An 18,426-nucleotide genomic window follows, 5' to 3' on the forward strand; every position below is an offset into this window, starting at 1 on the left:
AGGACCCGGGGATCATGACCTGAGCCGAAGGCAGGCTTTAACCCACTGAGCCACCCAGGTGCCCCGAGTGAACAGTTCTTAAAGGTTTTTAGTGGTTCTCCCTTTTTCCTTGTTATTGCAAATGGATTTAAGAAAAATTCTCTGAAGTTGGGATGGGAGTCCTGAGTTATTTTTCTTACTTGTTTTTGGCATGTGACTGATTTCAAGCTTATGTACTGGAATAGCTGACATCGCTATATTGTCATTTACAGAAAAACTGTTGTGGTGTAGGGAAAGGAGTATGGGCTCTGTGGTCATTCTGACTTGGGATTAAATCCTACCTTTTGGTGCTTAAGTGGACCTGTGACCAAAGAAAAGTGATTTAACTCCTCTAAATCCATTTTCTAACTAATAAAAAAAATGACAGTAATAATTCTTCTCAGAGGAAACATAATGATTAAATAGGACAACATGTGAAAATGGCCATTATGGGGTGCCTGGGTGGCTCAGATGGTTGAGCATCTGCCTTCGGCTCGGTCATGATCCCAGGGTTCTGGGATCAAGCGCTGTGTCAGTCTCCCTGCTCAACGGGGAGTCTGTTTCTCCCTTTCCCTCTACAGTTCCTCCTGCTTGTGCTCCCTTACTCTGTCAAATAAGTAAATAAAATATTAAAAAAAAAAAAAAAGAAAATGACTACCACTTAGTAGTTACTCAGTAAAAGTTTTTCCTCTCTTTCTTCCTCCCTACCCCCTCCCTTTTTTTTTTGAAGATTTTATTATTTTATTTGACAGACAGAGATCACAAGTAGGCAGAGAGAGAGGGGAAGCAGGCTCCCTGCTGAGCAGAGAGCCTGATGCGGGGCTAAGGCAGAGGCTTTAACCCACTGAGCCACCCAGGTGCCCCTCTTCCTTTCCTCCTTTCCTTTCTTTCATAATAATGACAATTACATTTCATCAGTATGTTTGCAATAGGCACCTGGGCTATCTAGTGGATAGGTGAGGTTTTTTTCCTTCCCTCTTCCTCCTCCTGAGTAGGGCATATACCTGTCTAAATTAATAGTAGATGATAATATCCTGACATATAGTAGATGTCCACAAGATGGCATATCTAGTGTGGAAGATCTGATTATTTTTCAGCTAACATACATAGAAGGAAAGCCATTACTTAGGCTCTTTCTGCTTTTTTTCCTTCACTCCCTAAGAACTAGATGAGGCTGATAAAACTTAAGGAATGACAAACCAGAATTTCAGACTCACCGACCTCAGTGCCAGGAAGACTGAATGAGTGAAATGGGCTAGATGTGAAGAAAAAGGGAATATATTTGAGATCCACAGGGCACCTTTGGTTTGGAATGAAGATGCAATAGAGCATGGAAGACTGTGGTAAACTGAAGCAAGCAAAGCCCTCTTAAAGAGGACAGCCACTGCTTAGTCTGAGATAATTATCGCTGTGGGGGAATATGGGCTCTCTATCTCCAGATCTTCCCATTTTTTCAAGGGAACCAGGAATATAAATATGTGAAAACTCTTGACTTTTTAAAAAGATTTTATTTTTAAGTAATCTCTACACCCAATGGGGGGCTTGAACTCACAACCCCAAGATCAAGAGTCACATGCTCTATTGATTGAGCCAGGCAGGCACCCTTTGATTTTTCATTCTTGGCAACTAAGCCAAAATTTAAGATAATACTCTGTGGGCCAACAGCGAAAGGCTATGCCAGCAGTTCATGGCTCGTGAGCTGAAAGGGTCATGGGGCTAGCTAGCTGTGGTGTCACTGGTGAGGGGAAGATGATGTTAGTGGTCTAAAAGGGAAAACCAGAGAGAGGGAAAGAGAAGGCTAGAGAAATAGGACAAATAACAATCCTGCATCCTCAGCTCCCTGTGAACTCTGAAATGGATTGTAATGTAGGACCCAAATGCTAAGTAAAGGACTGTTTATGTGCATGTTACCTGACTGACTTAAAATAAGATCATAAGCAAGAATAGCCCCATATGGTGATATATGTCCTAAATGGTTTGTAAATGTTCATTTTTCAACAACGAATATTTGTTCGTTGTCCCTCTTTTGTTTTGCAAAAAACAGGTTACTTCAATTTTGTGTGAAACGTATAATGTATCTATGTAAATAAGAGAGCAAAGAAATTTTCTGAATACTTTTATTTTTTTGACACAAATATCTCTGTATCTCTTGGGATTTTTTTGCTGAAAAAGGAGAGCTGGTGATACATTTGTTAATGACATTTAAAAAAATGTGCTTCAGTGTATAGAGGTAATAATGTACTTTTTAGGTGTTAATAATAAATTAAGGTTATAATGGCTGCCATGTTAGAGAAAATAATGAATAGATTAGTCTTAGTAAAATATTAGTTTTGCAGAAGATAAGCTAGGGGTATCAAAACTGAAAAAATTAGCTTCAGACATTTTACTGTATACAAGTTTTTGATAAATAACATTCAATTATAGAATGTAATACCTTACCCAGCACCTGACATATTCAATAAATGTTTGTCAAATTTTACTGCTTTTTAACACAGTAATTTTCCTCAGTAATTTCTCAGATAAAATTCGATAAAAGTAAAAAATTATAATAGATTTGTTTTGGTTCCTTATAAAAGTGTATGCTTCTAGAGAAAATAGCAGCAAGAAAAAGAAAAGTGTGTGTGTATTCTAAAAAGTGATTCCGATTCAGATTATTTAAAGATGACTACTTTGACCCTATCTGTAGTTTTAGTCCCTGCTGACAATACGCTGGCAACATCCTTGGCCTCATTCTTTTTTCTCTACTTATTTTGGCTTTACAGAGATCAGGTCTCAAGTCATGGGAATCTCCCTGGCCTTTAGCTGCTGAACTTTTCTTTCCTTCTTTTGTTCTTGCCTGGCTCAGAAGGGCATGCCAGATGATGTGTATTACGTTTCCAGAGTGAAGAAAGGATCTGGCCTGTGGAATCAATAGAGAAAGCCTTGGTCTAGGTGGTTTCTTGGTTTTCAACTCACCTATTCTCAGCCAACCAAGAAGCCTCTTTATAAATGTGTTCTGATTAGCTGTTTTAGGTCCCTGTGCTTTGCGAAGCTCCTTTCTCCCACAGAGATATTATTAGGCCATAGCCAGGCTAGAAAGGCTGTCGGAAGCTTTGGAGGTAGGAGGATAGGATCCAGAAAGGATTGCAGTAAGAAAAAGGGAATTTCATTTGGTGAACTCCATAGTCCAAAGGTAAGCCCTGAGTTGATTCCATTTAGGAACCAAGGGTGGACTTTCTTGTTTGGTTCTTCAGCCTTTTAAGTTTCCTCATCTGGGGCCAGGATATGTATCAGGAAAGAAATCAGCCTTGGTGTGTCCTCTCATTTCTTTCTCTTCTAAACTTCAGCTTCCAGGCATCGTACTGTAGTTTTGGGTGGACTCTTGGGCTCTTCTGGCTTTTTATCAGTTTTCTTTGATTCTTCGTTAGAGTTGCTATCATCAGCCTTCTCCTCCTTTACTACTTTGGTTTCAATCATTTCCTTCTGCTGATTCTTGTTTGTAAAAGGAAAGTTCTTCACATACCTATAAGCATAATTATAAAATTAAAGTGAGAGATTTATATGTAACACATATGGCAATAGATAACACTTTGTCATAGCCCGTATTAGCACAGCACACTGGATACCTTTATTTCAGAGAGATTCGAACACATGCACACTCAAATACATTAATGCATCCCCACTTTAGTGGATTCATTTACATGAGACAGTAAGTTTGCAGGCCATACTTGAGGCTGACCTCATAACCCTCCCACCAAGAACAAAGAATTGAGAATCAAAACAAAACCTATGTTTTTCCTCTAGATGTCAGTCTGTCCCTTTTATCTCTTGATTTTCAAAGGGGTTGCACTGACCTGTTTGTAAAGGCTGGGTGACATGCGTGAGCTGAAATAGTAGGAAAGATTGGGTGGTGGGAGGAAAGGTGAGATGAGGGAGAAAATTTACAATATAAGAAGACTATCATTTCTGTTTTGACCACAACAACCTTAGAAAAACACAAGATAGGGATGTGACATAGATTATAAGGCCAACAATGTGCCAATAAACCCACCTTTTGACGTAGCAAATTGCCAGACCAGCTGCAGCTGCAAAGAAGAGGAGTGCGAGCACTAGCAGAGCCGTGGGGACACCTGGAGGAAACAGACACATGACCTATTGGGTCCTTCGCTTATGCATTGTTTTGTGTTGTTGTTGTTCTTTTTTTTTTTTTAATTTTTAAATTTTTTATTTACATAAAATATATTATTTGTTTCAGGGGTACAGGTCCATGATTCATCAGTCTTACACAAGTTACAGTGCTCACCATAGCACATACCCTCCCCAATGTCCATCATCTACCCACCCCATCCCTCCGCTCCAGCAACCCTCAGTTTGTTCCTGAGATTAAGGATCTCTTATGGTTTGCCTCTTTCTCTGCTTTCATTTTGTTTCATTTTTTCCCTCTTTTCCTCAATGATCCTCTGCCTTGCTTCTCAAATTCCACATAAAAATGAGATCATATAATTGTCTTTCTCTGATTGACCTATTCACTTAGCATAATACACTCTAGTTCCATTCATGTTGTTGCAAATGGCAAGATTTTACATTTTTGATGGCTGCCTAGTATTTCATTGTATATATATGCCACATCATCTTTATCCATTCATCTGTGGATGGACATCTAGGCTCTTTCCAAAGCTTGGCTACTGTGGACATTGCTGCTATAAACATTCGGGTGCATGTGCCCCTTTGGATCCCTACATTTGTATCTTTGTATCTCCTGAGTAAATACCCAGTAGTGCAATTGCTGAGTCATAGAGTAGCTCTATTTTCAACTTTTTGAGGAACCGCTACACTGTTTCCCAGAGTGGCTGCACCAGCTTGCATTCCCACCAACAGTGTAGGAGGGTTCCCCTCTCTCCACATCCTTGCCAATAACTGTCGTTTCCTGACTGGATAATTTTATCCATTCTGACTGGTGTGAGGTGATATCTCATTGTGGTTTTGATTTGTATTTCCCTGATATTGAGTGATATTGAGCACTTTTACATACGTCTGTTGGCCATTTCCATGTCTTCTTTGGAAAAATTTCTTTTCATGTCTTCTGCCCATTTTTTGATTGGATTATTTGTTCTTTGGATGTTGAATTTGTTAAGTACTTTGTAGATTTTGGACACTAGCCCTTTATCTGCTATGTCATTTGCAAATATCTTCTCCTATTCTGTCGGTTGTCTTTTGGTTTTGTTCTGGTTTTTTTTTTTTTGCTGTGCAAAAGCTTTATATCTTGATGAAGTTCCAATAGTTCATTTTTGCCCTTGCTTCCCTTGCCTTTGGTGATGTTTCTAGGAAGACATTGCTGCGGCTGAGGTCAAAGAGGTTGCTGCCTCTTCCTCAAGGATTTGAGGATTTTGATGGATTCCTGTCACACATTTAGGTCTTTCATCCATTTTGAGTCTATTTTTGTTTATGGTATAAGGAAATGATCCAGTTTCATTCTTCTGCATGTGGTTGTCCAATTTTCCCAATACCATTTATTGAAGAGACTGTCTTTTTTCCATTGGACATTCTTTCCTGCTTTGTCAAAGATTAGGTGACCATAGAGTTGAGGGTCCATTTTTGGGCTTTCTGTTCTGTTTCATTGACCTATGTGTCTGTTTTTGTGCCAGTACCATACTGTCTTGATGATTACCACTTTGTAATAGAGCTTGAAGTCCAGGGTTATGATGCCACCAGCTTTGGTTTTGTTTTTCAACATTCCTCTGGCTATTCAGTGTCTTTTCTGGTTCTATACAAATTTTAGGATTACTTGTTCCATTTCTGTGAATAAAGTTGATGGTATTTTGATAGAGATTGCTCTAAATGTGTAGATTGCTCTAGGTAGCATAGACATTTTCACAATATCTGTTCTTCCAGTCCATAAGCATGGTATGTTTTTCCATTTCTTTGTGTTGCTCTTCTAATGATTCTTTATACAGATTCAGACAACAGATAGTGCAGGAGAAAATCCTTCTCTGTGACCACAAAGGGGCTACTTAGAATGTTGGGTCCACATTTGCTTCTTTGCTTCTTGCCTATAGAAATCCTTGGCCTTGCTTCTCATCCTCTCTATATTTTATAAATTGCAATATGACGGAGTCCATTTCCTCTCTGTGACCTTGAGATGATATGTTGGAGCTAATCAATTGTAAACCCTTCCTTTTAAATAAGACAAACTTTTAAATCATAGGCCTTTAAGGTATATATTTTTAAAAGAACTTTGATGTATTAATAGATAGTGATTTATTTTTAAAAGGCTTTGAGTTTTTAAAAGTGAAGCTATTTCATGCTATGCAGCCATCAAAAGAAATGAAATCTTGCCATTTGCAATGATGAGGATGGAAGGATATTAAGGATAGAGGGTATTATGCTGAGCGAAATAAGTCAATCAGAGAAAGACAATTATCATATGATCTCTCTGATATGAGGAATTGGAGAGGCAGGGTGAGGGGGTTGTGGAGGGTAGGGAAGGAAAAAGTGGAACAAGAAGGGATCAGGAGAGAGACAAACCATCAGAAACTCTTAATCTCAGGAAGCAAACTGAGGGTTGCTGGGGGGGGTTGGGGGGCTAGGGATAGGGTGGCTGGGTTATGGACACTGGGGAGGGTATGTGCTATGGTGAGTGGTGTGAAATGTGTAAGCCTGATGTTTCACAGACCTGTACCCCTGGGGCAAATAATACATTATATGTGAACCAAAAAAAGTGAAGCTATTTTATACTCATGATTTTCTGTTTAATCATTAATGTTTTTTAGAGCCCACAAGTTCTACGACTTTATGAAAATTGAGTTTGCGTTAAGGTCTTACTTGTATTTGGCAGGTCCTGAGTGCCTACTCTGGAGACAACATGGTTTTTATGTACTGTCTGTTATACATAAACACACAAACACACACGATGCAATGCAAACATAGAAAGCTTTTACCTCCAAACCCAGTGGCCTCATTCTTGAATGCTGCTTTATTTTCAATATATGACTCAGTTTCTGTTGCTGTAGCTATGGTGCTAGTTTCCACAAAACCTTCTGTTACACAAATCAATTTTCTTTTCCGTTTAGTAGAAGTGGAAGCCCGAGCAGAAGTAGGAGCAAGAGTAGGTGTAGCAGAGTAAGGTACATCAGTAGCTGAAGCGGAGTATGCATTGTCACTGACAGTTTCTGTTGTGTATGTTGCCTCTTCACTATTGAATATGGGATCATTGGTGGTGATAATTTCTGGAAGGCATGAGTTAATCCAAATATCTGTTGGGGGAGGGAAAAATAAGGTAACAAGTAAGTATTAAAACAGTCTCCTAATTTTTATTCTTGCCTCTAGTCTTAGTCCTCTCTAATCTTCCTCCAGTGCAGCCAGAATGATCTTACAGAAATACAGATCTAATCATATCATTTCCTTCCTTAAAATTCTTCAGTGACTGCCTCTATTGCATGACATATAACGCCCCCTGTGATCTGTCCCCTGCTGACATGGCTAGCCTTATCTGATCAGTGTGTCTTTCTTCTTACCTTCTCAGATTTTTTTCTGTTCTTTGATACTCTTTCTTTCATATCCAAGGCTTTGACCATGATGCTTTCTTTACCTGTAAGTCTTTTTGCCCCTTCTTTACTTAGCTCTTACTTATTCTTTAAGTCTCAGATTGAATGTCTTTTTATTAGGCAGATTTGATGACGAGATTGTGTCCCTAGGCATGTTTTTATATACCTCTTTCTACTTCCCTTGTCAAGGTTCTCATTGCACTGCTCTGTACTGGACTGATCTCATCAGGAAGCAGGAACCCTGCCTGTCTTAGTCATTATGGTATGCTTTCTGTGCCTAGCACAGAGTTCATGCTCAATCAATAATTAATAAATAAAGAAAGGATGGAGAAGCAACAGGATGGAAGGAGTAAATGACACCAAATATACACACATGACAATGTACACTTCAGGACAAAGATCTAAAAAAAAAAAAAAAAAAAAACCAGATTTCTCTGCACTCTTCAAAATAAAAAATTGTTTTAAGGAGGGGAGCAGAGGAGGGATATAGATTTGCTTTCCAATCTGTTGAATGTGATAGAGAGGAAACAACATTTTTTGAGCCTCATATCTGAGTTGATCATGACACTTCATTTAATGATTTTATTCAACTCTCATTTTATAGGAGGAGACTGAAATTTAGTGAAACTGAATAACTTGCCCAAATTCACATAGCTGGTAAATGACAGAGCCATGTAACATATTATAGTATGAGTTTGCATCTATTTTAAATTCCTACTTATTTCTGGCAGTAGGTAACATCAGCTGGACTGTTAGTTAAGAAGAAAAAGTTATTCCATTCATTTTTGAAAAATATAATAAATTACCAATCAAGGTCATGGATACTACTGATAAAACATTTTGACTGCACACATTCAGAATTTTATAATTTATTTTTTTACTTTGAAAACATCTGTATTCAAACACATATCATCCTTGACTTTTGCCTTGAACTTTTAGTTTCATTTCTTATTTTTGAGCACATGCTAAGTTTTTCCTTCAAAAAATGAAAATTTTTAATATCAGGGGAAAGAAATACTGGATATAATAGATCACATTGGGAACTGAAAGTACAGAGACATAGAGTAAAGTTTCAATTTCCAAGACAGACGTATTTTGATAAAGGTGAGAGGAAATCACTGGGGATTCACAGAGGAGATGATATGGAGGGTTAATATGTTTGTTCAACAAATATTTGTTGAGCCCCAACTATGTGCCAAACACTGTTCTAAGTGCTAAGGTCATGGTACAAAGAAGACAGAGTCCTTACTTTTAAGAGGCCTATATGCTAATGGAAGGATATATTACAAAAAAAAAAAATTTAAAAAAAAAAAAAAAAGCCAGGATGCCTAGGTGGCTCAGTTAAGTGTCTAACTCTTGATTTCAGCTCAGGTCATGATCTCAGAGTTTTGAGATTGCTCCATGCCAGGCATGGAACTTGCTTAGGATTCTCTCTCTCCCTTTCCTTCTGCACCATCCCTTGACCCTCTTCATCTCTCCTAAAAAGAAAAAAAAAAGTCAGGAATTTTAGAGGGTGATAAATGTTAAGAAATTAAAATAGGATAAAGATTAAACCAATAGGGGTGGGGAATATGAGATGGATACTTCGACTAGGATGATGAAAGTAGAGAGGTGATACTTAAGCTGAAACCTAAATGTTAAAAAGTAGTCAGTCATTGAAGATCTAGGGCAAAAGCATTCCAAGTAAAGAGAACAGGAAGTTCAAGAGTCCAAAGTTGAATGAACTCAGTGTGTTTGATGAATAAAAGACCACTATGACTGGAACACAGCAGTAGCTCCTCTAGTATGGAAGAGGGAATAGAACATTCCAGTCAAAGGAATAGCATGATGCAAGAATCCAGAAGTTTGAAAATGTAGTCATACCAAATAATGACAAGGAGTACAGTGTAGTTGGAGAGTAGGGTGTGTGTATGGTTGGGAGCATGAAAGACTGCAAGCAGGAGATGACTGGTAAGATAGGCTGGAGGCAGAGTTTTGAGATTCATAATTGCCATGTTAAAGCATTTGGAATGTATTTTGTAGGAGATGGAATTTTCAACTGGGTCCACCAATCTCCCAACTAATATATAGGAGTTCTCATACATGCTCACTTTTATGTGTAAAAGGCTTCATAATTTACATCATATTCTCAAGTAAGAAGTCACCCAAGGGCTGTGGAGCAGAGAAGTAATGTAATTATCAGTGGAGGCATGTGGAGGATGAAATGCAGTGGGGAGAGAGTACAGTCCAGGAACAAGAAAGGAGATTATTGCAATTGCAAAGAACTAGAGGAATCTAGAAGTACCTGGAATCCTAAAACTTAGATCTTAGAGATCTCCTAGGAAAGAGTGATTTTGAACTCTGGCTACACGTTGGAATCATCTGTGGAGCTTTTAAAAAACACTGATGCCCAGAACACCCAACCTGGGCCTGGTGTGTTATTGATGTATAGTCATCATCATGGAAGGAGCTATGCGGAAGTAGTATGACTCAAGGTTTAAAGCCTGGCTCTTTCCCTTATTGACTATGACCGTAGCAAAATACATGCTAAGCATCAGTTATTTCTTCTGGGAAATATAAATGATACATTTGTGTCATTTCACTGAGGATTAATGAGATAATAAATGTGTGGGGCTTAGCATAATGTATGGGCATGATAGATAGGCTCTATCTAAGAATTTGTTTCCTTTGCCTCTCTGTTTATTAAATGTAGCCCAGAGAGCCACAGTGTGAGGGAGCAATAGCAGTCTGATCCTGTGATCCCTACTGGGTTGAGGGCACACCTAGAAGTGTTAGGACCTAGCTCTCCTTCCCCTCCAAACTATGAATATAATTTCTTTAAAATATGCCAAGTACTCTGACATTAAACACAGAGTGTGGTTGGACTCCAAGAGGAAAGATAGGAGTAAGGGGTATGGGAAGGCTTCTTGAAGAGGCTGGCATTTGAAAATTGAGTAGAGTAGCAGTTAGCTAAGTGGGGAGGAAGATAGGCATTGTGGCAGAGGAACAGCATGAAACAGATGGTGCATGCCGAACTGTCAAGGCACTTCGGTCTGGTCTCCCAAAGCTTACAAAGAGAGCAATTAAAAAAGACAATTAGGATAAGGTGTTCAGGTCAGGTTTAGGGTTATTTTAATCCTCAGACCTCACAAGATAGCTATAAAAAAAAAGGTTACAAAAACAAAGAAACATAGGGTAAGTTTAGGAGTAGAGTTTGGATAAGGGTTAGGTTAACTCTGACCCTCACAAAGATGGCAAACAGAAGCAGGTGAGCCCAATTTATTTGGAAATGATAATATAACCACATAGATTTGTGAATTTTTCTAGTCACATTTGCACATAGTTGTTTGCTTGTTTTTGCACATAGTTTTTTCGACAATACGCTGTTAGAGGGCTATCTTCTGGGGATTGAAAGAAATGCAAAGAAATATCAAATTTCATTCAATAGGTTCATTATTCCTAATAATATTTGTTTTATAATTTTGAAACTATTATAGGACAAGAAAGTATATTACTGTTATTTATTGGGAACTAAGATCTTCTGTGTAAGAGAAAAAAGATGCAGGTGTAAAACAAACTAGGAAAAATTTGAATTGTTAAATTTGAGTTGGAAATATCAATACAAATTCATGATTTTAGATATATGTATGTATGTGTAAATATCTGGATAGCTATTCACTAAAATTACTGAGAAGCAATGAAAACTCCTTTGGTAATGTGAATTACTTGAATTCAGATCTTGGTTTCTACTTAACATTTTCCATTACAAAGAACCAGGGCTTCTTGGAGAAATAAATGGCTGATTCCACCAGGGGCAGAGAAAGTACAAAGTAAGTCTGGGACATGCTATTATTATGTTAGAAAGAAATCGCTCCAAGACTAATGGAATAAAGGGCACAAAGGTCAACTGGGGGGCTCCTACTCATCAAATTTGAGACAATTTGAGCATCAGAAAGAATAGAAGGATAATAATTATAAAGTTGATAACATGTTGAACACACAAAATAAGTAAAATGTCATGTGTCCATAGTAGTATAAGGAGGAGGGAAGTGTGTGTGTGTGTGTGTGTGTGTGTGTGTGTGTGTGTGTCAGAAAGAGAGAGAGAGAGAAATTCTTCTTTATCAAAGAATGCTGGCTAACAAATGCAGAAGGAAGATTTAGAAAGTCACCATCTTGTGGTCCTACATATAATAACTGATTCCAGGAATAATTACCAATGGCTGCTTAAACTACTAGGTACAAGATGGTTGGGGTCAGAATATTTGCATGGTGCCAAAATATCACAGTGTAGATTACCTACTCATTGCAAGGGGGAAAAGCATATCTTTATGAGTTCATATAGAAAGGTCTAGCATCTTATTGAAATGATCAAAGTTAGCACATTAGTAATGGGACATACTGGTATTAAGTGACTTTTGTTGAGAAGTGATCTAAAGTACACAGTATCATCTATGAAGTCTTTTTAAAAAAATTATTATCAGTTAGCTACTATATAGTACATCATTACTTTTTGATGTAGTCTTTTTGCCAAAAATACTGAACAAGAGTTGAATCAAGCCTCCAGATCTAACTTCAATTATACAGGAAATATAGGGGATTGAAGTACAAGTTAAATGAAACCATGAGGAAACACTCAAATCCAAGTACTCTTCCTGTGACTCCATTTTGTGACGTCCAGAGGACTGGGTATCATATCATCACACTGACAGGTAGGAGGAAGGCAAGAAAGTTAAAACCCCAGGTCATTTGTCAGGCATGAGCTGGCTATGAGTGATACAGGCATGTGAACCACCAATTCCCCAGTCAGAAGTGGTGGGCAGAAGAGGCAGAGAAGAGGATAATGGTGAAGCAAATGTTGGAAGAAGCTTTATGTTCCAGTCTTGACCCTGCCACCAACTGAACCAGCCAGATCTCCAGTCTGAGTATCATTTCATACATGAAATGAGGAAAGTGGACAAAGTATCTTTGGAGTCCCTTTCTAGATCAAAGCCGCCTGATTCAGAGAACCTGCTTGGACCCTTTGTTGCCTTTGTGCAACATAATTTTGCTAGTGCACATAAGATCTCTTGGATCGTAGAGTATGACTTTGGAATCTATCCTTGTATGTGACCACTTAGCTGTCTGATCTTTAGAAGGTCAGATTTATGAGTAGGTGTGAAGGGTAATAAATCAGCAGAGGTTCTTATGATAAACTGAGAACAAGTATTTAGTGAAGGAAAAACTTTCTGAGATGTTCCTTAGGTAGAGCACTTGGGTTAAAATGGTTGTGGTTTCCAAGCAAGGTTAAAAGAACAACTGTGTGACCAAGAGCAAACCAATTCTATTTTCTAGCTTTAACTCCTTCCTTCATAAAATGATCTTAATCCTTGAAGATGTCAGGTGTACCATCTGAATTTCTTCTCTAAAAAAAAAGAAGGTTAAAAGAAAGAGCATGGTTTGAGAGTTAGATCTCTGTTAAAATCTTCGTAGTAGGGGCGCCTGGATGGCTCGGTGGGTTAAAGCCTCTGCCTTCAGCCCAGGTCATGATCCCAGGGTCCTGGGATCGAGTCCCACATCGGGTTCTCTGATCAGCGGGGATCCTGCTTCTCCACCCCCCTCCTCTCTGCCTGCCTCTCTGCCTACTTGTGATCTCTATCAAATAAATAAATAAAAATCTTTAAAAAAAAAAATCTTCGTAGTAGTGAGAACTTAGACAGATGTACTTATGTCCTCTGAGCTTAATTTCCCCCTCTACAAAATGGGGGTCACAAAGTGTACTCTAGAGAAAGATTGTCAAGTTTCAGTGTGATAACTCAGTACATTGCTTTGTCTAGAGTGGGTATTTCCTTACCTTATAAGATGGAGGGGCGTGGGTAATGGAGCCTCCTGAAATACCCTCTCCCTATATTGCCATTTAGTAATACTTTCCCTAACTTTTTCCTCTGAGGGGCACATGGCCACCTCTAGGTTGGTCACCGAGGCATTCTTGGGAGTATTAAATGACCATCACCATGATTTCTTCAGTGCTGTCCAGGGTTACTCTTCTTAAGACGGATCATAGAGCTAGAGAAAACATTCAGAGGCTGTAGATTTGACTTACCAGATGAGTTGTAACAGTAGGCCAAAAACTTTTTGCTGACTGAATTTCTCCAAATCAGGACACCTGTCCCATTCTTCCCACACTTGGGGTTTGGCAGGATCCGAGGGATGACCAAGAACTTATCTGCAACCCATCCATAGCTATAAGAAAATACACATTATTTGAATGGATACATTTATTTCTATTGCTCAAGAACACAGTGCTCAAAGAGCTCCAGCAGTGTTTATGAATCTAGTTGTTTCTCACCTGCAAGTCTCAAAGCCAAACCTCCATGCTGCTTCAACCTGGTCTTTACTGGCCAAAGTTAGTCCCATCAGCCTACAGGCCTCCTGGGCTTCTGCAAAATTCAGCTGCTGGGCTGCCCTTTTGTTCACAAGGGTGACCCCCATAATTCTGCATGGCCCTGAGGTGGAAAGCTCTGCAAAGGAATCACAGAAACCCTTAATTTGCTGATGTCCTTGTTCCCAGCCTTTAGGCTCTTCTTCCTAGTAGAGCATTATTGTCTTGATACAGCAATGAAGCCCTTGTGGCTGAGACTGAAGTTCAGAAATAATGGAACATAAGCCAGGCATTTCCCACAAGGTAAATACTTCTGGGTTAGCTGGGTGCTTGCTCTTGTCCAAGCTATACCTCTCATCAGATTGGAGTCTATCATGCCCCACTGCATAGTTGCCTTGTTCCTTATGTGGAGGCTTTGGCTACCAGTTCCTGGGGTTAGTTTTAGGTGATGCAGTTGTGGCAAACCATTTTGGAGTCTATAAAAAAAAAAAAAAAGGTCTGAGACTTTGAGAAAGATAGAATTCGGGGCTCTGGTTAATAGAATAATTAACAATACTCCAAACCAATGTGGCTTGGGAATACCACTATTTCTGAGATGGGCTGAAAAATGTTGCACTTGGTATAACAGAATGTGAGCCTTCTCAGTTCCAGGTCTTCTCTGACCATTGGGGGGCAGGCTTACTCTGAAGTTCCTGGAGGAACTGGGCAGTAAACCTTGCATAGTGAGGAACCTAAATAAAGAAAGTTGAGTTTTAGAGTTAGACTTGTATTTAAATCTGGCCTATGTCAGAGCCTTGCTGGCTCTGTGATCTTAGGCTAGTTACTTCATCTCTTTGAGCCTCAGTTTCCTTATTTATAAAATTGAGAAAGTAACTATCTATTTTATAGGGTAATGAGAGTTGAAAGAGTTCATTCAAATAAAAATGTTTAGCATAGTGCCTGCTGCATAGTAGATGCTCAGCAAATCATAAATACATCATTATATTCTCTTCAAAGCTTTTTGGTTTTAGTCAGCTTATGATTGATCTCCCTGGGGAAGCTGAAGCAGTTGAACAGATATGTTGTAAATATATTTTACTCAAAGTTAATGAATCCAAGAAATCTTTTGATCCCCTTTATTGATTCTGGGATTTATAGACCTGTATAAAATTGCAAAGTTGTATCACATTCAGGTACATTATTCCTATCGGGCTTTATCCACAAGAGGCGTAAGAGGACGTTACAATCTTCTAAGAAGTTGCTTGTACACAGATCTTTGTATCACATTCAGGTACATTATTCCTATCGGGCTTTATCCACAAGAGGCGTAAGAGGACGTTACAATCTTCTAAGAAGTTGCTTGTACACAGATCTGTGCATTGGAAGCCCAGTTAAATGATTTGACCACTTTCTAGGTTAGTATTTAAAGTTTCTTCTTGCAAATGTTAAAGGAACATTTCTAAGTCTTCCACTGACCTTGCAATGCTCAGACCAGGAAGCTGGAAGAGGGGATATGTATACTATGTATAATAATTACAGATGGCTTTATTTGCTTCCAGACCTTGCTCTCACCAAAAGAGACACTAGAGTGCCAATACCCCATATTAGTGTTTGTGACAAAACAGCCACTTATGACTATGCACTAACACGAATACCTATACCAATACTGGTATTAATACTAATGCTAGTATTAATTCTAACATCTATCATCTGTTTATGTTGCTCTGTGCCAAACCCTGTGTCCTTTAATAGAAAGTGGAAGCTCAGGAAGATTAAGTAACTTTCCCAAGTCCAAGGATATACACCAAAGACATAGGACAGATTGGGAGCACAAACCCAATTATGACTGACCCAAAAACTGCAGTTCTTAACTAGGACACTATTCTGTTTCCTGCTGTATTATAGGGGAGATGAACACACACCCACACCCACACCTACACACTATACAACTAGAACTGGATTCTCCAAACACACATTTTCCCTAGAATTTGGCTTATTTAGTCCATGAGCTTTTTGAGTCATGCTCAAATCCCATGGCTGCAAAGGTTTATTAATTACACTATCAAGTGGTCTTGCTACTTTTTCATCAAAACTTATTTTTACCTTAAAGTTATCATTTAGAATAATGATAGACCTATTCTGGGCAATAGACCTAGCCTTGATTATTTTGTCTGTTATTAATTGGCTCTGGGACTTTGGGCAAGGTAGTGTTCTCATCTATAAAATGGAGATGGTCATATCTTCTTCACAGAATTTTTGTCAGAATAGATAACTTGTACCTAGCAGGGTCTCCATCATAGGTAGTCAACAAATAGTGGTCATTTTTATGCTTTCCTATTTCATTTAAAGACAAAAAGAAGGAGCTGGAATCCAAGAGCTACTCCACTAATCTCTTCCTTAAGATATAAAAAAATATATATTTTATTTATTTGACAGAGAGATAGAGAGAGAGCACAAGTAGGCAGAGTGGCAGGCAGAGGGAGTGGGAGAAGCAGGCTCTCTGCTGAGCAGGGAGCCTAATGTGGGGCTTGATCCCGGAACCATGGAATCATGACCTGAGCCAAAGGCAACTGCTTAACTGACTGAGCCACCCAGGCACCCCTCCTTAAAATTTTATTTTTCCCTTAAAATTTTTTTAGGAAACAGCAGGCATAATAGAAATACCCTATGCTTAGGATCGGACAGGGCTGAATTCAAACCCAAGCTTTATTATTTACCATCTATATGGCATTAGGCAAGTCACTTGGCTTTACTTGAGCCTGTTTCTTCATCTATAAAAGTCTTCTTAGAAGATTAAGTGAAATTTTATATATTACATACATAAAAATTATATGTAATATAAAATAGTTTAATTTCCTTAGGAAATTTTTGCCATCATCAAAGATGGTCTAAAGAATGCGATGGTTTGGGGAGGGTATGTGCTATGGTGAGGGCTGTGAAATGTGTAAACCTGATGATTCACAGACCTGTACCCCTGGGGCAAGTAATACATTATAAGTTAATAAAAATAATTTAAAAAAAGAATGCAATGGAATCATTGTCATAGAATAATTTTGAGTTCTACTTAAACTTAAAGTTTGAGTAATGGCAGCATTGTGGGAAAAAGTGAATAATATCTCCAGAGGAATTTCAAAGAGGACAAAACTAACTTGAAAATAACAGTTCTGGTATTTGAAAACAATCAATTATATAGCTGTAACCTCTCATAAAATTAAATACAGCAATAAATGAAGCAACTCAGGATATCTGATTCCAAAATATTTTATATCACAGAGCATCTTCCAGCATAGGAACACATGATTTTCCTTTTAAAGTGCTCAAATTTTCATTTGCCTAGGGCTGTAATTGAGTGATTTGTGGTTACAATTTTTTTGCCTACATTGCACATGAGGTTACTGGTTGAGCATTTCAAAAGCCCAGAAACCACTTGAAGTCATTCCTTTGGTAGGGAGCTAATGACCAATTTTCAAACCTACATTTTCACAGGTTTTTTTTTTTTCCAGTTAATTGGCTATTTATTTCATATTAAAAACATATATGCAGTATAGTAAAATTGTAATTAAAATAATTGTTCTGGGCAACTATTGCTGACACTTCCAAAAATATAAAATAGGTCAGTATTTAGCACAAGTTGGCCATTTTCCCCAAGCTTAAAATTTATTATAATCATGGTTTGTTTCTGCAGTGAAACACTTTTAAAAACAAATGATCTTTCCTCAATGTTTTGATTCAAGATATTCCCATTAAAAAAAGATTCCATAACCAAAAATGAAAGTCAAGATAACATAAAGGTAAATGTAAATCCTTTTGGTGAAGCCAACAATATGATGAAAACATTTCTGGCAGAGCAATCCTACCAACTAGATCTTCTGTTGACATTGAGGATAACCCCTACTCCCAGCATTCCACACTTAAGAATTTGGTAGGCTTAGGACAATTTGCAAGATCTTGCCTTGCCTCAGGTTGCAAATCTGGTAAGAAACGTACCTTCTATACGGAGAGATGTGACCAGGAGCCTTGTGGTCCAGATGGAGGCGAGAAGCAACACCAGGCTGAAGCATTTGGCCATTATGCCAACCCTTTCTGAGCCAGAGAAACACCCTGGATGGTCAGTGGCTGTAATGGAAGCAGACAATCACCAGTCTGGATGGAGACTTCTGGAAATATGTTGGAGCCCCACTGTTCCACTTCATAACTGAGACATCCGGATTTCCCTGCTTTCAAGCTTCTGACTTGGTCACTGGGGGAAATGAGTGACGTCCCTTAAATGCCCAGGCTGTACTTTGTGGATTGCTTTCTGGAAAATTTAGCTAATGCTGACTCAGAAAACAGACAAATGAGGAAGGCAGATAGCACAGCATGAACTGCTGGAGGTTTCCCCAATTCCCATATTCCCTGCCACCTCCCACTTCCCTCACCAACTCATTCTCACACAATTCATTGTTATTACCTGTGGAGCCTATTCATTTATGTACTCCTAGGAGTGTCCATCTCTAAAGGAGATTGAGCATGGGTTGTGTTTCCTTTCTTCCCACAGTCAGTGATTTTTTTTTTTTTTTTCTCCTCCAG

The 18,426-nt window shown here is 38.6% G+C and overlaps 1 protein-coding gene across 1 annotated transcript; it reads right to left on the reverse strand.

Moving 5' to 3' along the window:
- Positions 1-2,121: 2,121 nt before the first annotated feature.
- Positions 2,122-18,426, reverse strand: LYVE1 (lymphatic vessel endothelial hyaluronan receptor 1). The gene is made up of 7 exons (XM_059136170.1): positions 18,308-18,426; positions 17,845-17,973; positions 13,846-14,017; positions 13,600-13,739; positions 6,936-7,250; positions 4,049-4,127; positions 2,122-3,520 (listed from the first exon to the last, which is right to left on the reverse strand). Exons 2-7 carry the CDS (start codon positions 17,924-17,926, stop codon positions 3,334-3,336), a joined length of 975 nt encoding a protein of 324 aa, XP_058992153.1. The 5' UTR covers positions 17,927-17,973; positions 18,308-18,426; the 3' UTR covers positions 2,122-3,333.

Source organism: Mustela lutreola, chromosome 1 (genome assembly GCF_030435805.1).
Source record: "Mustela lutreola isolate mMusLut2 chromosome 1, mMusLut2.pri, whole genome shotgun sequence".
Lineage (NCBI taxonomy): Eukaryota > Metazoa > Chordata > Mammalia > Carnivora > Mustelidae > Mustela > Mustela lutreola.

Bases quoted from the DNA above. Each gene is read 5' to 3' on its own strand.
- LYVE1 (XM_059136170.1), bottom strand. From the start codon at position 17,926: ATGGCCAAATGCTTCAGCCTGGTGTTGCTTCTCGCCTCCATCTGGACC. The intron at 7,251-13,599 runs GTAAGTCAAATC...CTCCCCCAACAG, and splicing joins CTACTGTTACAACTCATCTG to ATATTTGGATTAACTCATGC. The intron at 3,521-4,048 runs GTGGGTTTATTG...TTATGCTTATAG, and splicing joins GCAATTTGCTACGTCAAAAG to GTATGTGAAGAACTTTCCTT.